The sequence below is a fragment of the Lepidochelys kempii genome, chromosome 3, assembly GCF_965140265.1.
Source record: "Lepidochelys kempii isolate rLepKem1 chromosome 3, rLepKem1.hap2, whole genome shotgun sequence".
NCBI lineage: Eukaryota > Metazoa > Chordata > Testudines > Cheloniidae > Lepidochelys > Lepidochelys kempii.
This window is the reverse complement of record NC_133258.1, coordinates 99,697,638-99,714,816: the sequence shown is the minus strand read 5'-3', so window position 1 is coordinate 99,714,816 and position 17,179 is coordinate 99,697,638. Positions and strand designations below refer to the sequence as shown.

General features: G+C 40.2%; 1 protein-coding gene across 21 annotated transcripts in view; it reads left to right on the top strand.

The window, feature by feature from the left end:
• Positions 1 to 17,179, top strand: part of EPB41L2 (erythrocyte membrane protein band 4.1 like 2) — a 249,222-nt gene that overhangs the window by 164,123 nt on the left and 67,920 nt on the right. For all 21 annotated transcript variants that reach the window (XM_073337300.1, XM_073337316.1, XM_073337314.1 and 18 more), the window contains one exon: positions 5,410 to 5,452. In XM_073337300.1, coding sequence (XP_073193401.1) covers positions 5,410 to 5,452 — 43 coding nt within the window. The remainder of the gene's footprint in view (positions 1 to 5,409; positions 5,453 to 17,179) is intronic.

Sequence of the window (17,179 nt, the reverse complement as noted above, 5' to 3'; positions counted from 1 at the left end):
GTTGTTTACTTAGCTGGCTTCTGCTGGATTCATTTGTAACTGTTCTTTCACAATAAAATCTGAAGCAAGACACAAATGATGCCTTCAACCATCTTATGTATGAGATCTCATGGTACCTTGACAGTTTGATATTAATTGTTCAGTATGACTGAAGCAAGAGTGTTTGGCATCTCTCCACGCAGAAGCAGAGGCGGTAATCTCTTGTTGTTAGGTATTCACTCTAGAACATTTCAATCTTGCCAGTATTCACCTTCAAAGACCAGTCTGTTTGAGAGGCTTGTTTGTTTAATACTTGTTAACCACTGAATGCTAAATACATGAGTCCATAATAGAGACTGTAAAGTCAGCTTTAAATAAACTCTAAATAATGCTCCCTAGTCCCCCAAAATGTGTGTACTTTTAAAGCTTAACAATAGCAAGAAGGGCAGGAACTCCAGTCTCTTCTAGCAAAGAATGCCACTGAACTCATGCCACTAGGTAGGAGTGGAAAGGTTTTTTTATTCCTTGTATTTTCTGATATCCTTAGTGATGACAGGCCCATCCTGAATCTTGACATACCTAGTGAAATAAATTTTAAATGGTGTCTCTGAATAATTATGCCCTTTCTAGATGAGGATGGCTGGCTGGGCGTGTGCTGTGAATCTTATACATACTTTCTGCCTTTGTCTGAGACTGAGGGGCATTTATTTCTGTTTTTTATTAGGGCAACACTACCAGTTCCATGTAGTGTTTTTTTTTTCAGACTTGCATCCATGGTGCAGGTTCACAAAATACTTGGTGGTTGCGACTGTGTAGATATACAGAGTGGGACTACGTAAAATAGGTGGACTCAGATTTTTATCATTTGAAAAGTTATCTGTTCTAGTCATAGTCTCACATATATATATGGAAATATTTCATATTTGTAGTTTTCAGAATGGTAAAAACTGTATGTTCCTCTTTGCTGTGTAAAGCTTAAGGTCTTTTGCACATATCTGGGTTTTAGGGAAAGACCATATGCTTGAAATTCTCCATCTCCTATTACATTCCTATTAACTCTTTTGCATAACTCTTTTCCTTTGTTTCAAAATGGTCATCTCGCTTCTTGAATTAATTGATCCAGAAAAAACAAAACACTGTTACTAGCTCCTTTGAGCCACAGATTTAAAATAAAAACAGAGGGTTGGAAGCTTCAGTTTTTATGTGCTGGTCTTTTTTTCTTATTCCCCCTTTCTGTATTAAGATTCTGAAGATTGGATTGTTTCCTCATTTTGGCACCAGCTCCTTCTGATCCATTTTTTCCTGCTGTGGCTGTTGCCTCCTTAGATTAAAATGCCACAAATCTCTGACCTCTAGCCCAGTCAGTGCTAAATGCTGAATGATGTGTTTTTCCCATTCTTGTGCACTCATCACAGCCACTCATTTGTGAGCCAGCTGTCATGCTAGACCGCAGCTGTGGGGTGTGGAAACTGAATGCCAGGCACTCTTCTGAGTGGAGAATTAGAGCTGTTCCCTAATGCAACATCAGGAGTGCGAATAGAGGGGATCCTATTGATTTTTTCCATGTCAGTGTTCTGTGCAGCTGGGAGAGATGTATCGTAACTTAAAACTAGACCTCATTAGCATTTATTAAACTTAATAAAAAACCTGTTATAAAGTAAAATTACACTGTTCTCTGAAATTTTAGAGTTTGTAGAAACATTAAAGTTGTTTGCTAAAAGTTTAGATGGCATGTAGGGTAATGAAATCAACAGGGAGTTCATGAATGCTCCATTAATACTTGTTTTGTGCTCTTATGATGATCTGTATCACAGCTGGAAATGCTGCTCTTCTGGATTTGTACAAAAACACTTTTTGTATTTTGTAATGGTGGAGAATATTTTGACATTCTCTGACAATTCATTACTCTGTCTACTTCTCTAACCCTACCATTTACAAATGTAACAGAATGATCTTGTTTTGCCTACTGGATCAAATTTAACGTGCACGCATTTAAATCTTCTATGCTAAAGCACTGTCCTTTCCTTTTCACAATAAGCAAAAGCAAAATGGTCCATATCAGGATAGACTGTTTAGATAGATTTACAATACTCTAGCCAAAATGAAGGGTACAGAAAAAAAATATTCTTACATGCATGTAAAATGTATTAATTTACAGAACTATTCCTATATATTATAGCCAAGGTACCATATATTATGTAGAACACTAGACCTGCGTTATGCAGCGAGGACCACTGATTTTATCTGGCAGAGCTGCCCTGAAATCAGTGGCAAAGTTATGCAACATAAAGTTAATTAACAAATTTAGAAAATTGCTGCTCAAACTACAAACCACTTCCAGGTTTAGAAATCGGAAAAAGTGAACCTAGTATCTTTTACAAAACAAAAGGCTGCCTTTTTCATTTTAAAACTTTTTCTTGTTATTATGTGCCCGTTTTCCACCAATATAGTTTAAAGAACATTGCTCTTTATAAGCAGATGTCACTGTTAAGTATACTACTGCATCATAGTATTTTGTAATGGTAATACCAAAATATTAGGTAAAAAGTGGTACATATATGAAATTGTGTTTTGCATAATTTTGACTGAGTTTTAAACCATTATCACTGTATTTGAAAGAACATTATGACAAACATGAGCTTGCTTATTTACAAACTTAATGTGGGAAACCTCTGGGGGAAAGCTACTGACTTAGCCTGTAAATCATTGTTGTCGCTGTAAAATAGCATAAAACTCATCCTTGCTCATTTGAAGAATTGTGTTAATGCTAGAACTGAAAGCCTAGCTAGACATACAGAAGGTTTCAAAATGAGGCCAGGATTTCACCAATTGCAAAACTTCCATTAACTTCAGTTGGACTAGGATTTCACCTGGAAAGTCTTTTCCACTAGATGGCAGTTGGGTGGTTTATGAAGAGTAAGTGATGTCCAGGTTTTTGGTTTTTTGTTTCAAAAAAACAAGAAGATCTAAAACTATTATACAAATTGCAGTAGACTTGAACAAATTTGTAATAGCCAATGCAGAAGCAGGCTGACTTAGTCCTTCTCCTATAAGCAATCTTGAATGATTTTCATAATTTTAAGAAATTTTATAGAGAAGGAAATTTATAATCACTTCTACTTATAAAAGTTAAAATATAGTTGCTTATATTATAGAATGCTATTGAAAAATCTTTAGTGCTCACACCAAAATGATGAGATCTTATTCATAGGAAATTTCTTGGAGCTCTGGGATTTAGTTTTGTTTTTCTCAGGTGAAGGGAAACACGGTTAACTAAAAATCCCAAAGCAGTAGCTATATGTGTACAAATAAGTTAAGGTATAAAACAAGAGTGGAAATCTTTTTCATCTTATGTTCTGATCATGTTTTTCTTGAAGGTGCTGTCATTAGTTTTTAAAGCAGTTTAAGGGCTTTTCTGGACAAGAGAAATTTACACGAGTGTAACCAAGTGGATATAGTTTATAACCATGCAAACCCCATTGTAGATACACTGCACTGGTGCAAAAAAAAACCCCCACACTTGCACCAGTGTGGTTCAGCCCAGGAAGTTTGTGGGGGTAAGTCACACTGGTGTAAGGCATCTCTGTGTTAAAGGATTCCACTAGAGTGAAAATATCGATGTGGTTACTTTGGTGCAAATTTCCCTGCTCCACACAAGCCCAAAGGAACTGCAACTTAGTGCCTTTGGTGTTACTGAGCTAAATTTACCTAAGGCAAGAAAAGACTCTGGTACAGACCTTGGGAGCATGTAAGCACAGCCCCAAAAGTGGGCTGCATTGGAAGGAAGAGCATGTAGCTAGGCCAGGCAACAAATGCAATGATACAGATATTCTCTCAACAGTCTTGGCAGTATAGCACCTCTGGAATCCCTGGGAGATTTTAAAGCAGACACCTGTGAAGTGGATGTTGGAGGTGAAATTATTTCCTGTCTTGCCCTTAAAGGTTCAGTCTCTCTCTCTTTCCTCACCCCCACTCTTAAAATGCATTAAACCTGACTTAGAGTATGTATGCAGAATTTTTATACTACGTTCATTACCATGATGTTTGAATGCAATGGTTTCAAACAATCATAGAATCATAGAATATCAGGGTTGGAAGGGACCTCAGGAGGTCATCTAGTCCAACCCCCTGCTCAAAAGCAGGACCCATCCCCAATTAAATCATCCCAGCCAGGGCTTTGTCAAGCCTGACCTTAAAAACTTCTAAGGAAGGAGATTCCACCACCTCCCTAGGCAACGCATTCCAGTGTTTCACCACCCTCCTAGTGAAAAAGTTTTTCCTAATATCCAACCTAAACCTCCCCCACTGCAACTTGAGACTATTACTCCTTGTCCTGTCCTCTTCCACCACTGAGAATAGTCTAGAACCATCCTCTCTGGAACCACCTCTCAGGTAGTTGAAAGCAGCTATCAAATCCCCCCTCATTCTTCTTCCGCATCAATCTCTATTTGATTTGTGCCAATAAACAAAAGGCTCTGTTACAAGTCACTTAAACTGTGCAGGCCTCTTTTACATAACGTCTGTGGATAAGATTAGCAATCTGGATAATTCCAGTTACTAATAATTACATTTTATGTCTTTCTCAATTCCCCTCCTCTGGAAATACTTCTGGATCATCCGTCACAGGGTTAAATGCCTAGTTACATCAATTTCAAGCATTGTGTGCTGCCTAGTGGATTACACAGATTGTACTGGGATGCTTTCTGCTTTGAAGGTGGTACATCCTTTGTTAGCTAGGCTCCTAATTCTGAAAAACAAGCAAGTTTCATCTTGGTGCTTAAATATGGATATGGATACTTGTGCTTGAACATTTTGGCCAGTGCTTTTAATGCCATACTTGGTTCACAATGACCCTTTGAAGGGGGGAAATACAGAAAAAAGTGAGCTCTGTGAATAGGTCTTTTCCAACACTTCCTAATGTTGCCAGAGCTAGTGTTCGGGTGAAGTTGAGAGAAGAAAAACAATATTTTACTTTGTAGAAAATGGGAGAGAAGTATCTTCAGTAACTTTGGTTTGTAGGCAGGAGTGTGTAGAAATTACACATAGAGATCTGCTTTCTGTCAATAAAAGGAATAAATGAAAGGAAATTACTTGATTTGTGAGGTATAATTTCTTTGAAAATACTCATTAGAAGACTCTCTAAAATATCATTTAATTTCCAGAATTATAAGATCTTGTCTAAGAGAATGAAGTTAAAAGGGTTGCATAATAAGCTCTGTGTGTGGGGGGGGGGGGCGTTGGAGGTGAAGAAAATCAAAGCACAGTTCTTGATGGAAAGTTACAAGTTAACTCAAAAATTCTTCAGGGTACTTTCAAAGTAGAATATCAGAAGAATGTACTGTACAAGTGTTTATTTAAATTCATGAAATTATATCACACTTTCGTTCGTCTGAATTATTTCCTTATGTACTGATGTTCTTCCTTTTTTAGAACTGGTTAGATTCTTCAAAGGAAATCAAGAGGCAAATTCGAAGTAAGTACTCCTGTACTGATGTTAAATTCTTGAACTCAATTTCTAATACAGAAATATATTTTCTTAAAGTTAAACTATTTAAAGCAAAACCTTGGATATGGCAGGAAACTTGTCGTGAAGGTTTTAAAAACATGATTTCTACTGACTCCCCTGTCCCATCTACAGATAGTTCAGGAGCTATGTGAATGCACAGTTGTCTACAATGCGTTGTGGTGTCCATGGTAGATTTTTATTAGCAGTTTGGATAGGATTATTCAGGTCTGTATATGTTTTAGGCCTGAATTAAAACATCGCTCACTAACCTAGTTAGTCAACTGTGTGTTGTGATGACACTGGAATTAAATGTTTTTTAACATGCAATCCCCTACTGTGGTGAAGAACTGTGCACTATCGCAGTTGAACCTTTTGCCTGGTTATTGGATGGGTTTGGATAGTTTACCAGAGAGCTAATGTTATTAGCCTGTTTCAAAACTGTCATATTTAACTTGTTAATTGACTTTGTAAATTTTACAGTTACCAATCAGGTAACTTTGGTATTTGCAGTATTCAGAGTGCTTCCTATCAAGGGAATCCTAGTTACTTTAGTAATCACGTCCTTTACTTAGGCAAAGCTTTTCAGTACTAATGCTGAGTTTAGAGCTCTTTTCTCCAGCTCACCTGGAGTTGCAATTCTGTGGGGTAACTGTCTTGATAACTTCAGGAAAACTGTTTGATTTAGGGAGTCATGTATGTATGTTTACCTGTTTGCATGATCTTATTAACCTGATTCCTGTCATCTTGATTTCCATGCTTAATCTAAAGAAATCACAGAAACAATGATTAATTGTTCTAGAAGGATATTGAACTATAGAAAGGGTTTTTTTCAATGTCAGAGTTGTTTCTACTTCGTTTTAAGACCTGGTGTTTTATGCATATGTGCCAAATGCAGCCTACCTGGTAAACAGAGGAGTAGTCATTCCAGAATATGGAATTCTCAGTGAATTTCTCCCAGTTCCCTCATACAATAAAAAGAAAAGGCAATAAAAGGATCCCTTATTATGAAATATCTGGCCTTTTCCAAAATTATTGTAATTAAGTTTCAATAATTTTTAAACCCTTAAATTGTTGAAGGGGTTGAAACAAAGTAGTGTTAGTAAAATTGAAGAAAAGATGGATATAGATTTTCATTGTTGTCTGTACTTACAATTTTCTTTCCAGTTTATTCTTGACTCAGCTGAGATGTCACGTGGTCATAAGTACTCTGTAATTACTGTACATGATACTGCCTAAAGTGATGATTAGGGGTTAATCAGTAAAATGGGTATCTGAACTTTTCCGTGTCTGTTAAATGTTAGTTGTGTTAAAATGTGGTCTTCAGTGACTGTTGGGAGACATTTTATGTAACTCATTAAATTAAATGTCTCTTATGAGCATCTTGTGTATCAAATATGATTATTATGATGCTTTCTTGTTTATATCATCCTTTGAAATAACTTTTTTTTTTTTTAACACCCAGGAACTCTTTAAAGACTCCCAATGCTTTTAGCCACTGTTTTCTGGTAGAGGTGGTTTTTCTTCATGCTAAAGTCCACGAATTTATACTTCAGCCTGCTTTGCATCTGGGGGCAGAACTAGACCTGTTAGTCACTGGCAGCACTGAAATTCCCTTTAGGTTTTTTTTCTGCCCCCACTAGACCTCCCTGCTGCAGAGCTTTTCTGAGGAAAATTCTGAACTTTCACATTTTTAGACTAGCAATCAGTTTTTAAAAAGTGGGATTAAAATCTGGCTCATATAGATATGAGGCTTTGGGATCAGATGCTCACACAAATCCATTACCAGTGATACAATTGGAAACTTCATGAGAAGCTGTGGCTATTCAGAGTTTTCAGAAAAGTAATCTTGTAATCCTAGCTTCTGACACTCTACAGAAAGGCAGTCATGTGACAAGATCAAGCAGTCTGGGAAGTACAAGAAGAGAAAATACCTCTTTGCAAGTAGTAGCTAAAACAAATGCAGGGTCAATAACTACCCTCTTTTGCTTTAGTTATCTGCAGTTCTCCCAACCAGCCCTGTTTGGAGCTAGAACCCCAACTGGTGCCAGGCTCTGTCAGTTTGGCAGAAAATGGGCTATCTATAGCGTTGATTAAATGAGGTCAGCAGAAATTGTCTAGAGAGAGTACCCTGTGGAATTGTTCAAGAATTCCAGGAACAGCTTTGTCCCATTCCCAATCTCAGCAACCAGGTGAAAGGCCATGGCATGAATTAAATCATCTATAAAGTAATCTATTTCTATTTCAGGTTGGAGTATTACAGCTCCTATTTCTTCCTCCGGATAATCTGGGGGACACAGCACAGGGCCCTCTCTGAAATCTCTAAAGAAGTTCCTAAAAGAAGCTTGCCTTCAAAACATTCCCATTTTACCATCCTCAGACAATGTTTATGTTCTGCAAAAGGCTGGAAGCCTTTTTCTTTTCTCTTTTTCGAGCATTACCATTTCATCTTTACATAGCTCCCAGGGAGTAGCAATAATATTGGCTTTAGGGAAGAAGGCAAATTACTTTACTTTTCTCTTCAGACAATTTTTCTGATCAGGATTCTGTGCAGATAGAAAGCTGAAGCAAACGCACAGTGATATGGTTGCAGAATCCAGTACAAACAAAAACATGTGGTGCCAGGGAAGTAAGCCATAGGCTTGAACTGAAGATGAATACTATCAGGTACAAGGTCTCATCTCAGAAGAATGTTAACACAAGAGGAAGATGGCCATAATGAAAAACACGTGTCACAGAAACATCCAATTCTTATTGGAACCCATTTTGAATTCTGAACTCCTATGTAGGTACACTTCAGCAATCCAGAGTTCATATGATACCTACTCAGTAATCTTGTATATCCCCTCCGCAGATCACCCTATCTCTTCAATTGACAGAGATCTAGCTCTAGTTGTATATTCTCTAATCCCCCATTGTTCTTATTTTGAAGGGATTTTACCCACTCCGTTCAGGGAATGGTTACCAGAAAGAGAGAGTACAGTGTCCACCAACTGGAACAGATTGAGTTATTAAGGTCTCAGGACACTGGTCCGTCCTTTGAAAACAGATGTGTTCTGATCATGACAGTCAATGTGTCTGATTGTGTTCTTCCCAGTTCTTATGAAAACCCTATCAGCTGTACCCCAGAGTGAGATTAGTCTGTCCTGGGTGGAGCAAAATGCTCACCAAGAGGGAAATAAACACCAAGACTTGCATGTCAGAAATCAAACTGGCAGAGTTGCTCCTACACCCAGAGGTATCTGAATCATTGTAAGTAAAATTGGAAGGCTAGTGATCAACCTTTGTATCTAAAACCAGTAAATAAAATGTCCTGTAGCACCTCTGTGTGCCGGGACCAGAATGTGAGGTGGCAGTGACATCTTGCAAAACTGAGCAAGGTCTCCTCTTTTATATGTCTTTCCAGCTTGACCATTTTTCCCAAGCCAACACAAAAAGTAGGAATGAGAGTAGCAGTGAAACTGTTCATGCTTTTCTGGCTGAAGAGGTTATGATTCTGAGACCTGAATAATCTAGCATTGGATTTTCAGAGGTCTGCTATTGCAAGACTGGTCCTCCAGCTGGGACTAGATGGTTTCAAATGAACACTTGATTGAAGTAAGTATTGCTCTGATGGACCCAAAAGAGAAGTCAAACCAATAGAACTTATTCTACAGGCTGGTACAAAGTCCACAGTTTAATTATCATGTTAAAACTAGCAAAACATATCCTTGACAGAGGTGCCAGAACAATTTGTATAGTGGGGGTGCTGAGAGCCATTGAATCAACCTGTAAACCCTGTATATGATGAAAACCACTTTAAGTCAGGGGATGTGGCAGCACCTCCAGCCCCCCTACTTCCAACACCTGTGATCCTTGAGTTCCCCCAGGAATCCTTTATTGTGGATGTATAAGAGTGTCCATGCAAAAAGGTCATATCTCTTTAGTATAATATTCTTGACATGTTCAAGAAGAGGAAGTTTTGTACAAGTCCCCATATTAAATACTGCCTTTGGGTATAACTTCATTCAAACCCCACAAGGTCGTAGAGTTCCTCTTTACAGCCATACTTGGATTGGACCTGAAGGAGATCCATTAGATCCTGTCCATTAGAGTAGGACTGACAGGGGCTCCAATCAGGAGTTTATTTGAAGTTGGAAAACCCGGTATCGTACTTTTAATTCAGACAAGTAGTCCTCACAACTGCCATGGCATTCATTCCTTAAGTAAATTCAAGAAAATTCCCTCCTTCGATTAAGTGTCAGTGTCGGGGCAGAGTAGTCATGTCTGTCTGTCTGAGATCTGCTTGATATCCACTAGTTCACCGAGTTCTGCTTATTGGTCATTCATTCTTACTCAGTGCCATTTCCTTTCTTTTGACAGAAGTCTCCTCCATACCTTAGTGCCCAAGGGGAGATGGATTACATACAATCTACCTCATTTTGGATGTCCATGTTTAAAGGAAAGGAGTACTTGTGGCACCTTAGAGACTAACACATTTATTTAAAGGATGATCATGCTTCCCTCCCTGGAGGCACACTGCTATGAAAAACCTACTTTAACAGATCTGTGGACCTTAGCAGGAAGAGGAATAGAATATTTTATGTGCTTTCCTGACCGTTTCCTTCCTTATAGTAATAAGGTCCACAGATCCAACCCACGCGGAAAAGAAATGGATCATTAAGATCAGAGAGAGGATTTCTGTTAATTGTTGTTTGATGTAATATGTCATTTTCTCCAGTAGGAGAAATTGTTGTACTTTCCCCTTAAAGTATCTTTAACAGTCTGTCATTTAGAAAGTAAATTTGAATTATCCTGATCGCGGAAGTTATCTCAACTGGATGGAACTTGAAGAGGTGGAGCATTCCCCTGCTGTGAGTGGATAACAGGTCTGGCTCTGCCCTCAACCTGCAAGCACGCTGAAGTATCCATTATAATAAATTTGTGGACCTTAATTACTTGAAAGGATAAATTTTACTAAATGTGGAATCTCCAGATATTAGGTCGCTCTTCACTGCCAGTATTATTGCATCATTCTTAGACATACCATGTTGTGGTAGTTCAGAGTCTAATGTAAAACGCATACCACCTTTATTTCAAGGGTAATACTAATAAGAGCTTCATCATGCTTCTTCTTAAGTCATGATAAAATTCCTATTGTACTAGCACCTCAGGAAGCATAATGGTGTACTCTTGCCAGTATTTTCATTGTCTTCGGCTTGGAATGTTCCCAATTTACTGAATTCATTTTTATTAAGATTGAAAATGGTGAGAGCAACTTGAGAATAAAATATACTAGTAAGTAAAAGTATATTATATACAGACTCATGTCACTTACTACAGATCCATTAATGCTATACAAGTAGAACAAAATTACGTTTAGTTAAAATAATTTAGTGTGTTTGTAGTGTTGCATAAAATGTCACTCTAATGTGCATATGGGATAATGTAGATTTTAAGGGGAGATATGCTAGTCAAGAATAAGATTTCCATTTCTGTACTTGAAACACAAGAGCATTGTAAATTATTCTGGGGGCTCACCTGTGTAATCTTTTCACTACATGTCACCAAGTGAAAGCACCTGTAATTGAGAGGAACAGTGTGTTCATCACAACTGAAGTGGAAGGTTCTTTGTTAAACCTACACTTTTTTAATTCTGATCTTTCTCCAAAAGCTTTACATTTGCACTAATCATTTTTGCTACGGATTTCATTAATTCCAAACGCCCTATAATTACGTTTAAGAAAACTTGGCTCATTTTCTACTGAAGGAATGAAAATTACAATTGATTCTCTACAGACCATGTAGCTTCATTTCCTGTGGTGAATAGATTATGCTGAAAATATAGCTGAAGTACAGTCATTTGTGTAAATAGATTAGTCTGATTAAAATGGCAGATGCATTAATTTATCTACATATTTATATACAATATGTAATTAACCTTCCACCTACTAAGAAAATGATTCATATTATATTTTTCTTCAAGTGATTGCACATGGCTATTTCACTATGTGCATTCCCAGTGCTTCAGACTAGGAGGTTTTTCCCTTAGCAGTACCCATTCGAGCATCACATGTACCCTCTGCTCCTTGTGCTACTGCACAAAGGTGTAAAGGGCAGAGCCCTTCGTGAGCTACAGCTCACTTCATCGGATGCATGCAGTGGAAAATACAGTGGGGAGATTTATATACACAGAGAACATGAAACAATGGGTGTTACCATACAGACTGTAATGAGTGATCAGGTAAGGTGAGCTATTATCAGCAGGAGAGCGGGGGGCAAAAAACCTTTTGTAGTGATAATCAAGGTGGGCCATTTCCAGCAGTTGACAAAAACGTCTGAGGAACGGGGGTTGGGTGGGGGGGGGAAATAAACATGGGGAAATAGTTTTACTTTGTGTAATGACACATGCACTCCCAGTCTTTATTAAAGCCTAAGTTAATTGTATCCAGTTTGCAAATTAATTCCAATTCAGCAGTCTCTCGTTGGAGTCTGTTTTTGAAGTTTTTTTGTTGAAGAGTTGGCACTTTTAGGTCTGTAATCGAGTGACCAGAGAGATTGAAGTGTTCTCCGACTGGTTTTTGAATATTATAATTCTTGACGTCTGATTTGTGTCCATTTATTCTTTTACGTAGAGACTGTCCAATTTGGCCAATGTACATGGCAGAGGGACATTGCTGGCACATGATGGTATATCTCACATTGGTAGATGTGCAGGTGAATGAGCCTCTGATAGTGTGGCTGATGTGATTAGGCCCTATGATGGTGTCCCCTGAATAGATATGTGGACAGAGTTGGCAACGGGCTTTGTTGCAAGGGTAGGTTCCTGGGTTAGTGGTTCTGTTGTGTGGTGTATGGTTGCTGGTGAGTATTTGCTTCAGGTTGGGGGGCTGTCTGTAGGCAAGGACTGGCCTGTCTCCCAAGATCTGTGAGAGTGATGGGTCATCCTGCAGGATAGGTTGTAGATCCTTGATGATGCTTTGGAGAGGTTTTAGTTGGGGGCTGAAGGTGACGGCTAGTGGCGTTCTGTTATTTTCTTTGTTGGGCCTGTCCTATAGTGGGCAACTTCTGGGTACTCTTCTGGCTCTGTCAATCTGTTTCTTCACTTCAGCAGGTGGGTATTGTAGTTGTAAGAATTTTGTTTGAGTTGTTTTTCATAGTTTATTGGAGTGTCTGTTCCCACTTGTTCTGGGTGCCAACACATGGTACTGGGGAATGCCTTGGTCTCCGGGCTTTAAATGTTGCATCAGCAGAAAGAAATCCATTCTAGGTGTCTGAAGTACCTCAGCAAGGGTCACATCCAGAACAGGTGTCAGATCTAAAAAGTATAGGGAGGTGAGGCTCTGCCACCTTCTCATGGAGTCAGCCCTGCGTCCACCATCAGAGCCTTCCTGCTTCTACTTCAGTCAGAAGTGCTCCTTTAGACATTGCTGCATCTTAGTGCCGCTCTCCTTCCCCAGTACCTCAAAGAAAGCGTCAAAGGACTCATCCTCCAAGAGATCAAGGAGCCTGGTACCATCCACCAATAAACAAGCTGGAAAAGAGGGTAGCGTGTCCTCTGAGAAGAGGCACTCCCAGATGCTGTGACAGCATCTTATGTGGGGTCATCAATTCTGGCACTGGTGGTGCCTATGCTGTTGAGACTGATCCCTGCTGATGTACCAACCCCTTCAGTGTAACAACAGCGGTGTCAGGGGACCTTCTTGATACCACAGTTTGGGGACCACTGGATTACCGTCTTTGCGGATTGTGGATCGGATTCGGATCCACCTTTTTGTATCCCCACAGGGCTCTACCAGTCGGGTGACTCAGGCTCTTCTTCAGAATCAGAGATTGACTTATATGAGGCATATGCTGTGGCACAGGATCTTGCTACTGGTAGAGATCAACTTCTGGTACCGTGGCCAGCATCAGACCCTCTTTCGCCTCCTTGCCCTGTGCTGTCCAGAGGCAAGGCCAGTATGCTCCCTTCTATACCATCATCTCCGGTCTGAACAGTGGTCCTCGGCACTTGGGAGTACCACTGTCCCAGTTGGTAGAGCCCTGCAAATCTGTAGATGTAAAGATCTCTGCGGATACGGTTGTACTTTTTACCACAATGGTGCCCAAACTTTTTCTGTCACTACCCCACCCCCCTTACCAGTCATGGGAATCTGTCCATGTTCCCACCTCCATTACTACATAGTTAGCTCTGCTTTCAGCACAAGCTCCTCCGCTGAGCCAGGGGCTGAACTGGGGATGGGGGAAGAGCTGGGGCTGGCTTGGGGCTAAAGAGGAAACAAATGCAGAGCTGGACTGGGGCGGAGCCAGGGGCAGAATGGAACCGTGGCTGGGCTGAGGGTGGAGCAGGGCCCGGAGCGGAGCTGGCTGGGGCCGGAGCTAGGCTGGGATCAGAGTGCGGCTGGGTGATGCTCTCTGCCTGCCCCTTCTCTCCCCCACATGGGGGCTGGCCTGAGGCTCTCTGCATGCCCCCTCTGAATGTTCCTCTGCACCCTCCTACGGGAGTGCACCCCACAGTTTTGAGAGCACTGGTTTACCAGTGTGGATCAGATGCAGATCTAAATTTTTGTATCCGTGCAGGGCTCTATGGGTTGGGTGACTCAGGCTGTTCTTCAGAGTCAGAGACTCAATCATATGTGTCTTGGTCCCAAGATAGGAGGTGTCACTCTCAATCATTGAGGGGTTTTTGTCCTTGGTATCCAGCAGAGGTTCCATGTTGATCAAGGGACAAAGAGGTTGTGGTCCAATGCCCTACCAATTGCCATATTTGAGCCCAGGGGGTTTCTTCTCACCACCAGATCTTCCCTGCACCCTTCTCCTTCCAGGTCTCCTAGTAGATGCCAGGATAGTTTGTGTGAAGAGGCTCGGGAAGTTATCCCTAGTACCGAGTAGGGTGCTGAGCAGGCCCAGCAGAATCTCTTTTGGATGAGTTATAAGAGGCTCCACTCAACCTGCTTTGTGTTCTTCCTCGTCATTGCCCAATGAGGCGGTAGTGTCTTGAGTGTCTTTGCTTTTTCAAAATGATTACAGGGCCTGTCAGGACTTGTTCAAGAGGATTCCTTCCTCCCTGGGCATACAGGTGGAGGTAATTCAGGAGAGCTCCTACAGTTGATGGATGTTTTGAGATCAGAAGGGATATACTAAATAGCTCTCCTTATAAATGAGACCATTCTGGAACCCATTAGGATTTTGTGAGAAATGCTATCTTCTCTGTCGCCAACAGTCAAAAGGCCTGAGTGGTTTCCAGTTTTGTATCTTGAACCAGCAATCCTAGCTGGGTAGATACAATTTCTACCTCTGGGACAAAGATCTCAAGTTTGAAAACAGGTTACCAGGGGATGTCAGGCAAGAGGTTCGGGCAGTAGTGGAAGAGGGTAAACTGCAGGCTAGGACCTCTCTCCAGGCTTCATTGCATGGAGCAGACTCTGTAGCTAGGGCTATGGCATCTGTGATAACAATATGTAGGTGTTCAAGGCTTCAGTCATCAGGTATTCCACAGGAGGCCCTATAGACTGCTCAGGATCTCCCTTTTGAGGAACAGACCCTCTTTTCTCAGCAGACTGACAAGATTCACAGTCTCAAGGACTTGCAGGCTACATTGAAGTTTTTGGGGATTTAGAGTCCACTCCCTAAAAAGAAGTAATTCCTCCCTCAGTCATTCCACTGTTACCAGTCCTTTATGCCTAGGTAGCATGACCAGTCTAGGAGGAAAAAGGAGAGTCATAGAAGGTGACCACTAGCGCCTCACTTTTCATCTTCAGCAAGCTCATGTAGACAGCCTGGAAGTACCAAGCAGTCTGTTTGACTGTCTTGTCAGATAGCTTACCAGTTTGCTTTATGACAGCTTCTCCTATCCCATTTTTTTCCACTAGGTTATCCCACTTTCTGCATATTTGGACCCACATATTAGCACAGATCAGTGGGTCCTAATGGAGAAATTGGGATACACCCTTCAGTTTGTTAGCATCCCTCTCCGCAACCCCTTTTCCTGTCCCTCTTCAGGGACCCCTCTCATGGGCACAGTGGAATGATCCCCTGCCAGTTTCCCCACTTCATCTGGAAGAAATTTGGGGTTAAACTTTAGAGTGAAGCAAGGTGGAAGGGTGGGAATTGCAAAACACTTCTAATACTCGATAAAGTCCTATTTAAATGTGGATGAGCATAATCTGATTTTCACATTATAGTTTACAGAATGGTTCTGATTTACAAATGGTGAAGACTTGTCTACTGAACTGAAGGAACTGTGAAAGGAGTTTGTTTCTTTAATGAATTGATATATTGAGTGACATTACTTTCTGTAACTAATGTAGAGCAACAATGGCTAGAGCCCTTCAAACCTTCGTGCTTTCAGAAATAAGGATAGAAATGGTATCAAGTAGCATGAGGCTGGGCAAAGCAATGCCAAAAAGACCAAAAGACATCTCTTCTACTTAGTCATCTACTTCTAGTTTCTACTGGCTCCACTTTCTTGGTACATGCTGAACGTTATTAACTTTTCTATACAGGTTTGCACTGGAGATGAACTACTTCAGTGACCCACAGTGAGCATTTTTTAGTTGTCGAACTGTACCAGATAGAGGCTATTCTTGTTGTGTAGATGTTTTTAGAATTTATCTAAATTGGGTTTGTACCATGAACACATCTTACGGTTAAGACATTTGATTTTGTTGTTATTAGCACTGTAGATGTCCATGATGCATAAAGATAAAAGCCCAAATATTCAATAGTGTCCACTGATTATGGGTTCCTCAGTTTTGGGGTGCCCAACTTTAGACCCCTTAAAAGGGGTCTGATTTTTGGAAAGTGCTGAGCACCCACATTTTATGTTAGAAAATCAAGGCCTGTTTAAGGTTTCCTAAATTTGGCAGTCAGAATCACTGTACTTTTTTGAAAATTTAGGCCATGGTCCTTGCCTTTTGGAAATAACTTTGGAAGTAAAATCCAGACCCAATAGACCTCATGGGTAAGGGTTGGGCAGGAAAACAGTGTAAACACAATTTTTGAATAGTGGTCATGATGAAACTTGCTTACTTTGATTTACACCATTGTGCTTGTTGTTAATGCAAGTCTCCAAATGTTAGTATGCACTGTTAAAAGTGTTGGTAGGTGGGTGGCTGGATGCCCACGTGGTGAATTAGATTGGTTTCAGCCTTAACTCTAAACTTTTTTTTTTTTCCTGGAAGAGTATATCAACCCTTTTTTGTGGAATGTGATTTGAACATAGTTTCTTTTAGATGCATATAATTCAGATAGTGTGTTCAAGTGTTTGAAGCTAGAGGTATTGCTTCCTTTTTACTCACATAACACTGACCTTCTGACTCCTCTGTCAAAGTATCCTGACTAGAACCCATTTCAACTTGATTTGGAAAATTAGCTGTGTAAGAGAATTTATTCTTACAGAAAAATTTTATGTCAAACTACTTTTAAAACAGCCACCATGAACCAGATATTACCGGGCCTGGTTTTGTCTACAGATCTGTGCACAAGTCTGTGTAACTGAGAATTGAATTGGGCACACAATGTCCAGTCAGTGCCGTTCAGTATTAATAACAATGGAAAGAGGTTCACTCTTGCTCTTTGATCCTCAGTTTCTTTATCCACTTAGTTATAGATGGGTGATGGGATTGCAGGGGTGTGAAGGTACAAGCTCTCTGCTGATGTGAATTTAGGGAGCCAAAGCCCTTAAATTTCTTCCCCATAAGTGTGGAAAACCCACAT